At 35.0% G+C, this 16,721-nt stretch overlaps 1 protein-coding gene across 14 annotated transcripts in view; it reads left to right on the top strand.

Annotated features, from left to right (window-relative positions):
* Ppfia2 (PTPRF interacting protein alpha 2) overlaps positions 1-16,721 on the top strand; it is a 338,232-nt gene that overhangs the window by 101,693 nt on the left and 219,818 nt on the right. For 5 of the 14 annotated variants that reach the window (XM_069989267.1, XM_069989258.1, XM_069989239.1 and 2 more), the window contains exon 1: positions 4,563-4,972. The exons of the other annotated variants lie outside the window; for them this stretch is intronic. In XM_069989267.1, coding sequence (XP_069845368.1) covers positions 4,892-4,972 — 81 coding nt within the window. In that variant the 5' untranslated portion in view covers positions 4,563-4,891. Of the gene's footprint in view, positions 1-4,562; positions 4,973-16,721 lie in introns of those variants that run through there. 14 annotated transcript variants of the gene reach the window in all.

Raw genomic sequence — 16,721 nt, 5'->3', positions numbered from 1 at the left:
TGCTTGTCTTGAAGCAGGATATGCCTTAAAACTACTTCTTACAACAAAATTATTTTGTAGGGTTATAAAAAAGTTTGAGTTGCATGTTTATACTGACAGCATATAAAATCAGGGGCTCTATTGTTTGCCTTCTATATCTGAGCTGATAATATGCATTTTAAAAGTTTTTTTTTTTTTTTCTGTTGGTTGTGGGGCCTGAACTCTGGGCCTGGGCGCTGTCCCTCAGCTCTTCAACTCAAGGCTAGTGCTCTACCACCTGAGCCACAGCACCACTTCCAGTTTTCTAGTGGTTTTATTGGACATAAGAGTCTCACAGACTTTCCTGCCCGGGCTGGCTTTGAACTGGGATCTTCAGATCTCAGCCTCCTGAATAGCTAGAATTACAGGAGTAAGCCACCGCTGCCCGGCTAGAAGGTTTAAGAGCAGTTATTCCCAGAGGAATAGGATGGACTGGATGGCTTCTGGGAGTTTTCTTTGTAAGTCTATTAAAAAGGAGAATCTGGCTAGTATTTTTATATTATCTATTGCTTAGAAAGTATAATTGAGTCATCCTTTCAATTTTCCATTTTCAATTGATTTCTGTAAAACGTCAAGTGTTTGAGCAAGCTAGCTTTAAACTTCTGGAGTTTATATTTACTTTTCTTCCCTTTGCATATCCTGAGAGATTTTTATTTTTGTGTTGGTCTTTGTAGCAACCAAAATAAGCACATTCTTTTCCTTTCATATAGTTAATGCTGCTGGAAACTAGTGATTAATATTAATAGTTTATTAAACATTATATATACATTATACATATATGTATATATTAAACAATATATATACATATAGTATTGTTTTATATATTTCACTTTCAAGTTAATATTTGAAATGATAGTGCTAGAAATTGAAAGCAATTAAGGTATGGGTAAAGTTTGTTGACAACCTAAAATAGTCTTGGAAAAGTATTTGGCAACCTAAGGGAAACTATCAAAATATACTAGTATGACTCTATTTTCAGACTCTGTGTGTGTGTGTGTGTGTGTGTGTGTGTGTGTGTGTGTGTGTGTGTGTGTGTGTGTGTGTTGGTCTTGGGTTTTAAACTCAGGGTGTCTCTGAGCTTCGTTGTTTACATCTAGTGGTTTACCACTTGAATCACAGCTCCAATTCCAGCTTTATGATAGCTATCGGAGATAGGTACCAGATTGGTAGCTATTGGAGATAAGAGTCTCAGGAACTTTCCTCTCTGAGCTGGCTTTGAATTACATTACACAGATCACAGCCTTTGAATATCTAAGATTATAGGCATGAGCTACTGTCATCTGGCCCTAATTCTTTTTTTTTTTCAGACAATAATATTCTAGTTTTGGTTAATTGTGTAGAAATAAAGTATTTTGCAAATTTCACTTGGAAAATGTTTATGTATAAATGTTTTTATACAATCAGTTAGCTCTTCTTCCCTGAAATGTATTCAACCATATTTTCCAGTCATCCCATGCCATTGTGTAATTATTTGAACACTGATTCTTTTCTTGGAACACCTTTCACTTTTACTAGGCCATTTTGACAAAGTCTTCCAGTAAAAGTCTTTTGAGATTGACACACGAGTTAATTTAGTATAAGCCTTTTAGCACTTAGTAAATTGTGTTGTGTTGGATTTGCTACTTAAGTTCCTATTGTTAGTTGATACTTTTCCCACCAACTTTAACTTTATTTAAAAATCAAAATTGTATATTACAATTTATTTTAATATACTAAAGTATAATATAAGGTAACATATATTAAATATACGTGGGGCTGGGAAGGTGGCTCAGTGGTAGAGCGCTTGCCTTGCATGTATGAGGCCCTGGGTTTGATTCCTCAGCCCCATATAAGCAAAAAGAAAAAAAAATGCCGGAAGTGGTGCCGTGGCTCAAGTGGTAGAGAGCTAGCCTTGAGCTGAATTGCTGAGGGACAGCACCCAGGCCCAGAGTTCAGGCCCCACAACCGGACCCCAAATAAATAAATAAATAAATATACGTTATAATCTATAAGATAATTTATCTAGATAAATAATATAATAAACAAGGTTTTATCAAAATTGTAATTGTGCTATCAGGACCTGGGGACAATACTAGTCAGTTGATTATTAAATTATTAAATTAAAGGCAGTTGATGTTTAGTCTTGATTTATGCACAGTTGAACCAATAAACTAATGTATGTTGGGAAAAGATGAAGAAAGAGATACTTTTTTTTCTGTTTTAGTTAGAATAATCACTGTTCTTGAGCAAGTTGTTCTACTTCATTAAACATCAGTTTTTCATACATAAAGTATAACATTCCCCAGGCCAGTGTGTGTGTGTGTGTGTGTGTGTGTGTGTGTGTGTGTGTGTGTGTGTGTGTGTGTGTGTGTGTGTGTGTGTGTGTGTGACACATAGGCAGTTAATTTAATTTTGTTTATTTAATATTTTGGGGGGGTCCAGTCATGGGGACTGAACTCTGGGCCTGGGCACTGTCCCTGAGACAGTGTCCCTAAGCCACAGCGCCACTTCCGGCTTTTTTCTTTTTTGCTTATATGGTACTAAGGAATCGAACCCAGGGCCTCATGCATGCAAGGCAAGTGCTCTACCACTGAGCCACCTTCCCAGCCCCCAGGAATTGTTTTTGTTTTTTGTTTTTATTTTTAGTGAAATGCGCATGATTTATAAATAGCTATATGTCTAATGTTAAGCTGTGAACCTTTTTCAAATTTATTCTATCATGTAACATGCGAAATGAGAAACTTTGGTATTGAGAAAGTGACCAACACTGAGACAGTAGGAATTGCAAAGGAAATGTTTCAATATTTAAATTGTAGCCAAAGGGATAAAATCTGAGTTGATACTGATATCAATGATTACACAGAAATATCAACAAAAAATAGAATCTCTTCAAGAACTAGAGCTTAATTCATTACTAGTTAATTTTCTGTTGTGTGTTTTAGTGACTAATTCCAAAGAAGAGCTTAGCAAAAGAAAAAAATGGCAACTGTACAAAAAACAAAACTGGTAAAGACTCCCTTAGTCAAAATGGATTAAAGTCATCAATGATAAAGGTATAAGTGATGAGTCCACCTGTGTATTCTTCCCCAAAACCTGTATTTTTAGTTTAAATATGAGGAACCATCCAGAAAACATGCACAATAGTAGAATAAGATTATGTGATATCATATAGGACTATTCAAGTACTTTTAAAAACCACCTGAAAGATGATGATGATGATAATAATAATAATAACTGGGTAACTATCACAGCCAGAGGAAACTAGAGAGTCATAACAACCAAATGAGGTGCTACACTGGGTTAGAGCAGGAAGAGAAACAGCACACGAAGGGAAAACCCAAGGCTATCCTAAGTCTGGAGTTAGATTAATATACTAATCTCAGTTTTTTCACCTTTACAAATGTACCATGGGACGTAAAAGATGTTAACAATTGAGGAAACTGAATGGGAGCTTTTGCAAAAAATATTCACTGTTTCTCTGTAATTGCAATTATCTTCAATATAAAATATACTTATAATATTTTTCTGCTCTAGTTAATATTATCTTGTTAAATAAGTAAACTAATACACATAGTTTACCCAAATGTAGGAGCCCCATCTAAGAAATTGAGAATTGTTTTATATCCTCCCCCTTGGTATTATAAATTTGAAGAATAATTGGGAAATCTAAACTAAAAATGAATAACAATTTGAGTATTAAGAACTTTCACTATCCTTTTATAGCTTCCAGGTTTAAAGCAGGTGGTTCTTGGTCCTTGGTTATGTATAACTAAGTCAAGTTAGATTAATTTGCAAAGATACTTTTTGGACTCATACTGTTTTCTATCTTCCTGAAGTCTCCACCTTTGAACCATGTGTAAATGGAACATTTATTTTTACCTCTAGAAGTTGTTGAGTCATCTGAATATTATCGTTTATACAGACTGAATAATTTGTTAAAGACATAGAGAAACAAGTGTGATTTGCAAAACACTTCAATATTTACAAGCAGTATTTTTGAATCTGGACTCCAGATTCAAATTTGTGTACATGTATGAAATGAGATTAATCAAAACATTTTGTAGCACTAGTTTAGGTCTTGATTGTCAAATTTTCCAGCTAAGGTAGGGAAAATTGGAGATCATGATTAAGTTTATATTGATGATGTTCCTTGAAAGTGAATTATGTTTGCACATTGCATTTGTTAGTAGTCTGACATATAAAGCCTTATAGAACTCTATGTATTTCCCCTCAGTGTTCCTGCTTTTATATTATACTTTGATCTGTAAATTATAAAATACTATTTAAAAAGGCTTTATGAATAAAATCCTTTCATTGAGAAGCCTGGGGGTGACAGAGAGTCCCAGACATGCACAGAGATAACAGTGATACAACAATCATTTGTTACCAAATGTAGCTTTTAGCAGCAAGTGAACATGCTTCAGGTTAGTCAGAAGAGGTCCCCGGAATTACACTGTTCATGCTTCCCTGAAATGAAACTGTATGTTATTGGTTAACCAGGATGTTTAGCATAATCACTCTGCGAGACTGTGGTGGAGGGAGGTGATTATCACTGAGAACAGATGGGCAGGTCCACGGCACTGCCAGATTCTGCACAAGCTCCATTTATCGTTGGTTCTTTTTCTCCCCTTCTGTGTTTTTAATTTTTTAAAAGAATCATTGTATGGTTTAAGGAACTAACGGCACAAGAGGTTGGTGGCTGATACCCTTTCAGCTTAGATTTCAAATGTAGGAGACAGATTCAAAATGCTATCACTGTGTATCTAAGAAGGATGGGGCAGATTTCATTTTCCCCTCCAGTCTCCCTGAATGCTTGCACGGATTTATCTCTACGCTAAGCTCTCTGCTCTGCATCTGTAGCTCCTTGTGGATTACATTGTCTCTGTGATCAGAAATGATTTTCTCGGATATGAACACCGTTTCTGGCTCCCCTAAAGTGCATCCTCCTAATGGGACCCGGTTTTACACTTTTCAAGTAAGTGTGCTTTACATGGCTTCTACTAAGGAAGTTAATGTATAATTCAAACTTTTAATAAAGAGAAATATAAAGAAAGGGAAGCTGAAAAGTGTGGAAAGTACCGACAAGGATGCATGGAACGAATACTGTGCACGTGAGTTTAATCTTTTTGCAAATGTGAAATAGAATGGCAGTAGTTCTCAGAGAATTCAAGCAAAATACTAGTGAGCACTTTATTTTCCTCAGAGGTTTAAAATCCCCTACAGTATTATCCTGGGAAGTTTATATGTTATGTTGTGTCTCCTGATGTTATTTATGGCTCTAATATGGTGAACGTTGCTGGTACATTCTTGTGTATCACAGAGTAGAATTAAAAGACATTTCAGGGAACTTTGCAAACTAAGTCTTCTGGGCTAAAGAAAAAAATGTGCTGTATTTCATGTGTATAGCTTGAGATAATTGTTTAATTTAAATTTGTGTATATGTAATGTGCAAGCAATTGATAATATAAAAAGCTAAGTACCATATTTGGTATACTTTTTATTTAGTATACAGTACAAACTCATTAAGAGGGAAGATTTTCTGTGTTATTAAATAGACAAAATGATCTGTAACATAAAAATGTGAGCTACAAAAGCTATGGCCTGCTAATTATGTTTCAATTCCTGGGACTAAATCAGTTCTTATCTAGAAAATAGTTAAGTCTAAACTAAATCAGGCTCTACTGCATATTTATCCTCAAATGGCATCTTTCTGCACTAAAGTTTTTGTTTTTGTGTGTTTCAGTCATACCATCATTGCATGGACAGGGAAGATAAAAATCTTCCCTACTTTGTGTTACAGAAATATAAACACCCTTCCATTTATTTAGTAGCCCTGGCTTTATAGTTATAGTTTTGTGAGAATACAGATATGTGCACAATTTATATAATAAATGTACTCAGAATTATCTTAATAGTGACTCTGGATAAATATAGCTGAGATTTATACATGAGTACCTCTTTGTGAACTATATGAATGAGAACTATTCTTTCTCTTACCCATCTATACTTCTATTTTAATTCTGTCTCCTCTCTTGGTTTACACTGATATCTAGTGATAGTGTAGTTCTGTGTTGTTCCTGGATATATTGTCTTCCTAGTAGAGATATGCTTATTGTGACAATGATTCAAAATACAGTTGCTCTGGGGCTGTTGACAGACTTATTACTTTTTATTTTCTTCTCCATACACTGAGATATAAACACTATACAATATCCTGTAGGTGATTCTTCAGGGCAGCTTTTGACATTAGGTATTCTACATGAGTCGCCAAGTTTAAGGGTCGGTGCATTACTTATGCTCAGTCATGACACAAGCTTTTTACAATTCCTTCAGTACAGATCTTGCCGACATCCTTCTTGGCAGGTGATTTTCTTTGAAAACATGTTGGAATAATTTGAACCACTCCCTTTCTGTGGGTGTAATGACATGTTCATATAAAAACCCTAGGATTTGAGGCAAAAAATAAATGTTGGAAAATAAAATGCTTTTTTCCCTACATTTTTGTTATACAAAATCGTTTTTGACTTTTGAAGAAAATGTGCAATAAGGTAAATGTGTCTTTTCATTTTTGTGTCTTTGTTTGTTGATATTATTGCCTTGAGTTTTGGTAGAAGAGAAAAGATAAATTTTTAAAGCATGAGAGAAAAGTGTAGTACAGTGGAATCTCTGTGTTTAATTTTAAGGGTAGGATAAAATGATTATTTTTCTTATTCTTACACATTAACCTATTTAAATATAGTAGGTTTTTTTCTTGAAATGTTCTGAAAAGAAATGAGATGCTATAAAAAAAACACCATGTTCAGAAAATGTATCTTTTGAAAAAGATTATATTTTCAAAAATCATTTTCATTATTAAATAACATTAAGTGTACTTCTGAAATGAACCTTCTTCAAGTTCAGATTCTATCACTGACTTTCTGAAAATTATTTCAGCACAGGAGTTAACGTGTGCTAAAACATTTAGAAAACTTAGCATGAGTATGACTGAATTTTATTTACATCTTCTCATTAAGCATGTAAATTATCTCTATCATTTTTCCGAAATTATGTTATAAAATTTTAAGGAAATATTTTTGATTCAAATGTTTCAAAGGTAAAAGAAAGATAACAAATGAGAAGCTGAAGGCTATTCTAAGATTTTCTATTTAATTTCATTTAATTTAGTCAAATACATTCATACTTCCATGCATATTCATGCAAATTCTTTCTTGTGTAGAATATTTGACACTTAATTTAAATTGATTTTTTATGTATGAATTCTCACTTCTATATTAATACCAACACACTAGTTCAAATTAGAAGTGCCTGGACTCTATCTGATGAAAACTCTTAGTTAGTACTTCATGTAATTACTTACTTATCACTCCAAATCACAGAATAACCTAGAGTCTAACTGCATGTAATATCCTTGAATTGGCAAAAGTTATGTAAATGCTAGCATGGGTAAAATTATAATATTTTTATTTCTTTCCCAGTCAATTTATAGCAATAGGAAACTTAAAATTAAATACATATATTTACAAATTCATATATTTATATCTTTAATATGTACACACATATATTTTCATACATAAATGTATGTATATAGACATAAAATGACAACCCCAATATGATTTTTCATTTGCTCTTTCCCATTTCTATGTTTGCAGAGGAAACTTATCGGTTCTAATAACACTAGATTGGCTAATCTTGACTTAATGTGGTAACCCTCTCAGAGATGTAACTAACATGCTCACTTCACTATTTAAGTATTAAACACCTTCAACCAGTGCAGTGATTCTTTTCTTATCCCACATTCTTATTTACTGGAATACTGTGGCAGATTTTATGTAAAATATTACACTAGTATCAAAAACAAAAGAATCAATTTGGTGAAGGGGAAGTTTGATCTATTTATCTCAGGGAAGAATAGACTATTTCTGTATGGAGTGCATTTTCATGCCATACAAATTAGTATCGATAATACTCTGGGTCAGGCCTGCATCTAGAAATAAATAACATTCACCCACAGAAATCCATAGAAAGATTTTACCTCAAACTATGGAAACAAAGTAATTTTCATTTCTGTGATTAAAGTCCTAGAAGGATGAAGTTCATCTGTGTACATTGGTATAATTTGGCCTTGGTGGTTTGAACTACATGCAAATAATGTGCTTCCTCTTTCCCAGGTAATTATTTGTGTGTATCAGTGTTGTTTGCTTTGAACTTGCCCTTTGGAAAATGTTCCCTTAAAGACCCACCCCAAAGAATGTATCTTCCATGAAGCAGTCATTCATTCAAGCATGTAGCATTTCTCCCTTGGGTACCCTTGGCCTGTTCATACTATTGCACCCATTATTATATTTTCTGAGAATATTTCATTAATCTGCATTGTTAATGAATTGATACCAACAACATAGCTATTTAATAAGCTAAAGTTTAATATTTAAAAGCTTAAAATAAGAAATATCACAATGAGCTGTGCATTATTTTGTTCCATTTTGTTTTGTTTTTGTTGGCTGTGGGGCTTGAACTCTGGACCTGAGGGCTGTTGCTGAGCTCTTCGGCTCAAGGCTAGCACTGTACCACTTAAGCCACAGTGCCACTTCTGGCTTTTTCTGTTTATGTGATGCTGAGGAATTGAACCCAGGGCCTCATGCATGTGAGGCAAGCACTCTACCACTGAGCCACTTTCCCAGCCCATATTATTTTTATATTATTTAAATAGTAAGATATCGCAATGTGGTGAATATATAAAGGTAAATTTATTTAATATTTGTATATAATATCTACATGTGTGATGAAAGAAAATCTTCATCTATGTTATACTTAATTATATTGAGAGGCAGCTAGACAGAAACTTTTTTGAGAATTTCTTTTGCCTTTCTTTATTAAATAATTGTTTTTAGTATTATATGAAGAAATTTGTAATTTTGGTTAGAACATATTTTCATGCTTGGGAGATTTGGTTAACATTTGAAATATAGAAAAGATGAAAATAAATAAACTTTGATTCTCACTTGCATGAACAATTCTCAAACAATATCATTGATAACTCATTACTACAATGTATGTGTAAATCAATAAAACTGAAGCAATTCTGGCTATTTAGTAAAGAACCAAGTCATGTATATCTCATGATTTTTGGTGGTAGTGAAGAGTCTAGCATTATTTTTTCTATTGTCTGAAGCACAATATGAATTCTTATTGTTGACAAATTTGAAATACATCTGAAAACATCAGAATACTTGACATGAGTCCCATGCTCAAAAATTAAATTAGGAGTAAAAACAAAGTATCCTCATCCCATAGGAATTATTAAGAGGACAAGGTTTCATCGTAAACAGAAATGCTAGTGAATGGCAGAATTGAGGTCTGTCTGTGTAAATTAATTAGGCTGACTGGGAGAGGCAACATACGTTGCATTTTTGGTAGGTAATACAGTGTGCTCACAGCTTCTCCCTAGTGTGTCAGGCAAGCAGACACAGAATACTGACACAGAAATAGCTAAATTAAATGGCACAGACTCTAAATATAAACACAGATTTGACTGTTATCCTCAGGATTTGGGAAGTAGTGCTGAAGAATTTTCAGCAAAGAGTGTCAGTCTGGGATTTACTCTTGAGTTCAAATCATGGATATTATCTCAAGTAGGAATTGGGCTGGAAAAGAGAGAAAAGTTCAGTCACTTTCAATATAATCCAGATGATGTCCACACTTTACAGATGAAGAAACATGTTCACACAAAGATTCTGCACATATTGATTCCGAGAGCCTGCCAGCACTGGAGGATCTACCTCTTAGGAGGGTTATGCAACACAAGCATTTATATTCTTTCCCCTGAAATCTACTTCCCATTGTGATGATGACCAAGTCCAGTAACAAAAGTACTTAAAATAAATCATTTATAATGCTATTTTATATTAGGGAAGAATTTTTATCATAAATAAAATGATGACTTCATGACTTCGCAGCATGGTCTTGCAGTCCTTGCATTTTCCCGGGGGCAGTTGGTTGTGTGGGGATTCATAGTCATAGTTCCATGTGTGTATATAGGATACTTTCATTATATTTACTCCCTTAATGCTCTCTCATATTTCCTCTCCTCCCATTTTAGATTTTAAAATTTTAAGTTGTTTACATTTCTAGCTCTTCATTTTATTTTAACGGACAGTTTTCCCCTAACTAGAAATGTATTTCATGATAATAAAATTGACCCCCAAAAATCCCTAATATCCTAAAACTGCACATTAGGAGATACTGTTACATCTTTGTGAATTCAAGCATACTCTGTAGGTCATTGTTACGTAGTCATAGAAATCAGTGAATAGGCTCCACGATCCCTAGTAGGAAATCAGTCCATCTCTCATTTGCACAAAATTCTGCTCAATAGTAAATTTCTGGCCTATACTTTCATACATGAAGACCATTCTATGGAACATGTTCCAAACTATATTCCAAGTCCAAGAGTTCAGGATAGTAGCATATAGAGTGCCCAGTATATAGACACAATGAATGAGTAGGTCAATGTTGCATTCATCATAATTGTAAAGAAGGCTGACTAACTTTCTTGATTTAGGATGACTTCTTGTAAAAACAAAAACAAAAACATAAATGATTATAAGTTTCCCAGGCTAGGGTTCTTGAATGTATTTACTTTCTATTTAGGTAAAATAGCTTTATGTTTGGTAGTACCTGAAGATGAGCAAAATGAGAATTAGAAAACAAAACAAAACAAAATTCTTGAGAGAGTGTTTCATTCATGGAGCCCAGAGCTTGGTGGTTGACAGATCCTAATAAGGAACAGCTATAAGTATGGGCTGAAGACTCCAACAGGCATGCTAAGTATGTGAGTGAAGAAAACTTGTTCTCAGGAGAAAAATCTTTAAGTGATAGATTCAAAAGAACTTACAAACTTTCTGAATAGGCAACAAAAGAGTAAAGAAAAAGGGACAATTCCACTATAAAGGATTACTGGCTACTGGAATTCAATATCTACAAGGCCTTCCTTCAGTTATAATTCTTCACATATATACATGCATATGTATGTATATATATGCAAATACATATACATATATATGTATGTACACAGACATATTTTTGCTAAGATGATGTTATTTAATCATTTCTTTTATGGGCCAATTTTAGCTCTAACTTATGTTTGAATTGTAACTATTCCAAACTACCTTCTTATGCTAATTGAATTGAGTAATGATGACCTTTAGCTTCTGTTTCCTTTAAGACACATATTACTCAAGAATTTCACACATTTAGACACCATATTACCATGCCAAAAAAGATATTCAACAGCTGTTAATTTGTCATTTTTCTGCCACCCAGAAACTCTAAAATGAAACAAGAGTTTGAGGTTGTCATCTCCATAAATGCAATTGATTGCCTTTTAAAATGCTGGTTACCCAATCCTCCGGCTGGTGGGGGGGTGGGGGGAGGATGGGAAGGGATGGGAAAGGGAAACAAAGGAGGAGGCTACAGTGCTTGATAAGAAATGTACTCACTATCTTGCCCATGTAATTGTAACCCCTCTGTACAGTATTTTCACAATAAAAAAATAATAAAACGCTGGTTACAAGTTAAAATTTGATTAAAATGGTGTCATGTTGGACAGCTTTCTATTACTGTGACAAAATAAATGAGACAAACAACTGGAAAAGAAATAAGGTAGATTTTTAATTTTTTAAATTTTTTAATTTTTTTATTGTGAAAATAAGTACAGAGGGGTTACAATTACATGGGCAAGATAATGAGTACATTTCTTATCAAGCATTGTAGCATCCTCCTTTGTTTCCCCTTCCCATTCCTTCCCATTCTTCCCCCTGCTCCCCCACCCAATCCTCCCTGCCCTCCCCCCAAAGTTGGAAAGTTCATTTTTGGCATAACGACTTGTACATCTCATTGTTGCAACTCATACTTTTGGAGGTTTCAAGCTTTGACTCGTTAGCCTGGTTACCGAACACAGCAGTTCATGTCTGGTTAAATAGTTACTGCCTCAATGGATTTTTTTTCTGGAAATTAATTAAATTTTACAAGAAAAAAATTAGCTACCTTTGAAATGGATTAATTAAATGTCACTTTAAGATGTATTTTATTTATTCCACAAATAATAAAGTGTTTGGCTTGTTGAGTACAACATCTCCATCTCCTCTATTTTGTAAAGTATACATGGGTTCCTGTAACATACACTCACAATACACAAAGTATCAGCTTTTGCCTCTGAGACGCAGCCTAGCATGCTTGAAGAGGCCAGATTGTAAAATCACATTGACATCTAATCTGTCATTTACTAACTGTGACTCTAGGCAAGTGGTTTATTCTGAATGTGGGTTTTTTCACTATAAAGAAAGATTCAAATCACAGCCCACAGTTATTTGTGAAAACTGTTAATGGTATAAACTACCCAGCATGTGATCACTTGTATATTTTTGTGATGCTTAGCATTAAACCCAGGGCTTCCTGCTTGGAAAGACCAGCAGTCAAACATTCGGTTCCATCTCAGCTCTCTAGTAGGAACCTTTTATAATAACAAAGCTCAGCATCATCATGATCACCTTGTTGTTGACAATCATGTAATGATGATACTGATAATATTAATGACTGATTTGATCACTAACCTCCAGGTTAAACTCATCTCCTGAAATTCCTGCCTTATGGTAACCCTTTATGTTAGAGTTGGCCATGTAAGAATAATAATACATGGCACAAGTGTCAGTATATGCTTTCTGAAGTGATACCATGAAGTCCTGACAGCTTCAATTGTGCATTCATGCTGTGCTGTAAGGATGCTCAAGCTGTCCTGGTGAGAGGCTCCCAGGGAGAGGTCCTCAGGCCACAGCCAGGAGCCTTCATAGATATACTAGTCATGTGAATGAAATACTCCTATCACTGGTCTAGCAACAGTCTAGCCATCAGTTAAAGCTTCCCAAACTGACCTCTGGCTGCAATGTCACGAGAGGCCCAAGGCAGAAGCTCTCAACTGAGCCGTCCTTAAATCCTGACCCACATTCCTGCTCACAGGGTGGTAACAACAAAGCAGTACTTTAAGCCACTAAAGTCTGGACAATTTGTTTGGCAATAATAGATATCTAATAGAACAATAACTAGTACAGTAGATAACTATCACAACAATACAATGTTGGTAGGCAACCTTATTAGTTTTCAACAAGTTCGGGTTAATACAATTTGTACTCTCTCTCTCTTCTAAAGTTATTTTTACACCCCATCTATCCTACTTATAACCACCAGTACTCTAATGTAAACATCAATATCTTCACATTAAGCCAATTTAACAAGCTTTTCTTTCTAAAAGTCTCTTTTATGAAATTCACTCCATATACCTGTATTGCTATTCAGCAATTATCTTAAATTCTCTGTCTCTCTTTTTCTTTCTGTGCTTTTTTAAATAACTCCATCATATGGCCTACTGTCATTTTATGGTGCTTGAATGAACATATGCATGTTCTCTAGCATTCGCCAATGACTCTGTCTTGGTGGAGAACACATGCCTGGAAAGCATGGCTGCTTGCCAATATTGTATGCGAGGCAAGGGACTTTATACAGGGCATAGTCAGCCCCAAGAGAAAATTTGGAAAGAGAAAATGAAAGTAATCTTGCAAATTTTGAAAAGGCAAAATAATTTGCTATGTCTTAGTTTTCATGATCCCTGTGAGCTACACATGGATCAACTAAATTAGGAGGTTGTATTTTTATAAATGTACACAAATCTCAAAAATGGAAACTACACAGAGTGAAGGGGTTTTTTTTCCAAGAAAAACAAATGTTCACAGAGATACCATGGTGACTGCAGGTAGAAACTCATTTGCATATATTTTATTCATGACAACTGCAAAGGAAATAGTATTTTAGGGACCACAGTGCTGAGCAAAGCAGTTTGTAGACAGTGTAACTGATTAAGTCTTAAGTACAAAGAAAGTCTTTTGTTTCTCTGAAGCCAAATTTAGTGGCACAGAATTTGTATGTATTTCCTCTCTGAGTGGGACTATATTTTAGCTAATGGGATTTTTGTAACTAAATGGACAAGGGTCTAATATCTAAAATATACTTGGAACTCAAAAAATTAAATCCCCCAACAACAAATCCTCAAAGAAACAACTGCCCAATAAATATGTGGGCTAAAGACTTAAAGAGAAACTTCTCTGAAGAGGAAAGAAGGATGGCCAATAGACACATGAAGAAATGCTCAACCTCTTTAGCCATAAAAGAAATGCAAATCAAAACAACATTGAGATACCACCTCACCCCAGTTAGAATGGCTATAATCAAGAACTTTAATAACAACAGATGCTGGAGGGGATGTGGACAGAAGGGAACCCTACTGCATTATTGGTGGGAGTGTAAACTTGTTCAACCACTCTGGAAAGCACTATGGAGATTCCTCAAAAGACTCCCCATAGAGCTCCCCTATGACCCAGCAATCACACTTTTGGGCATTTACCCAAATGTTCACAAACAAGACCATACTAAAGCTACCAGTACAACTATGTTTATTGCAGCATTATTTACCATAGCTAAGATATGGAACCAACATGCACCTCAGTAGATGAATGGATCAAGAAAATGTGTTAGATATACACAATGGAATTCTATGCCTCCATTAGAAAGAATGACATTACCCCATTTATTAGGAAATGGAAAGACTTGGAAAAAATTATATTAAGTGAAGTAAGCCAGGCCCAAAGAAACATAGGTCCCATGGTTTCCCTTATTTGCAATAACTAGTATATGTCTGAGACAAGCAGAAACGGTCAGATAAGTTGATGTTTGGTGAAATGAACCCACAGATAAGGGCACAAGTGGTTTTTTTCTTTCTTGCTATTGTTTCTAATGTATTTATAAGGTGATTTTTTTTTTGTTGCTTTGTATGTTCCTCCCCCACGGTATAATCCATGTTTTCTGTGTTTGATGTTGGTATAATTTGGGGAAGGGAAGGGAAAAAACAAAGTGTTTAAATAGGGATACAGATGGACCCATTGCAACAATGATGCTCTGTCGAAAAAAGAACTTTACAACTTTGGCTGTGGGGGTGTGTGGGGGAGTGTAGTTGTGGAGATGGGAGGGCAGGGATGGTAGGGCAAAAACAAAGGAGGAGGCACCAATGCTTGATAAGAAATGTACTCATTACCTTAATCATGTAATTTTAACTTCTCTGTATGGTATTTTCACAATAAAAACATTAAAAATACAATGAAATAGAAATCTCTGTAGGACGTATGAAAAGATGCAGAGTCAATAACAGTTTGTATAGTTTTAGTCTTAAGTGTAATCTAGTTCCTTAAAAACAGCTGTACTTTTGCTATTAAGTATAATCATCCATTATTTAGAGTATCACATTAGTTCCCTGATTATAACATGAATATATGAACACACAAGGTGTAGGCAGAAGGTAAGGTGTGGCATGAAACCTTCTGGCTGCACAGAAGTCGATGGTAAAAAAAGGCAATGTGAAATTGATTTTTCCTGTTGGCTACAAAACATGGATAGATATACAGCAATTGCTATTTTTGTATTGTGATATTAGAAAATAACATTGGATGTGTAACTCTGCACCATCTGTCTAGTAACCAGCCCAAGTCATGACCACAGACATGACATCTGAAGTAGAACTTTAATAAGAGGTGAAAGTCAGAGGCTCATTCCCTACTGAGACCACTCCCTATCTAAGATGGTTTACAGTGAAGACACTAAGCTATCTTTAAATTAGAAAAACTGACCAGAGTGAGACCTTAAGGTCACTGAAAGCTTCTTTGACGGTGATGTATATTTCAAAAACAGTTTAATATAACTAAGAGCTATAGATAATTAGAATGTATTGGAGCAGTTTATGGAATAATTTTGGAACTCCTGGCATTGGCAATCAAAATGCTGCTCTTTCTTGGTATTTGATGTGCCTCTTTGTTGGACAGGTAGACAAGTTATGATTGTGGTAGTCCAGGTCAAGCATGGCATCAGAATCACTGGATAGCAGCAGTGTGAGGACTCACATTCAATAGAGAGTGTATGATGAATTCGGGGCTGAATCTGTACTCTTCCTTTGAGGCTGCTTTCTTGCTGGTATCAGTGTGGCTTCGGGAGAAAAGGGTATCTGTAAATGTCTTAAAATGAACTTAGATATTGCTAGTCTTCTAGAATGGTAATATGAAATCTATGTAAAAAACACGTTAGTGGTGTGGTCAGAAAGAATTAATAATTTTATCAGTGCTGTAGACAATGTGAATGACAGGTTTGTACCTACTCTTTGGGGTGTACTATTCTTTGTCCTACTTTCTGGGGTTTCTGTGATAACAAAAAAGCAGGAAAGATACTGTTTTGTGTGGTTTCCCATCTTCTGGAAAGGGCTTTGCCTTTGGTGAATAGATAAACATAAGTATACTTTTTAAAAATAAGTTTTTATTGTGAGAATACTGTACAGAGGAGGGGTAACAAGTTACATGAGCAAGGTAATGAGTACATTTCTTATCAAGCATTGTTGTCTCCTCCTTTCTTTTTCCCCTATCATCCCTTCTATCCCATCTCTACATCTACACCCCTGCATCCTCCACCCCGCCTAAATTGTAAAGTTCGTTTTCTACATAGCGTCTTGTACATCTCATTGTTGAAATGGGTAAACCTGTATCCCTATTTAAACAGTTTGTTTTTTCCCTTCCCTTCCCCAAATTATACCAGCATCAAATACAGTAAAAACAGGGGTTATACCGTGGGGGAAGGACATA

This window comes from Dipodomys merriami, unplaced genomic scaffold (assembly GCF_024711535.1).
Source record: "Dipodomys merriami isolate MVZ:Mamm:240054 unplaced genomic scaffold, mDipMer1.0.p SCAF_10, whole genome shotgun sequence".
In the NCBI taxonomy this organism is placed as follows: domain Eukaryota; kingdom Metazoa; phylum Chordata; class Mammalia; order Rodentia; family Heteromyidae; genus Dipodomys; species Dipodomys merriami.
This window is presented reverse-complemented; position numbering and strand designations above follow the sequence as displayed.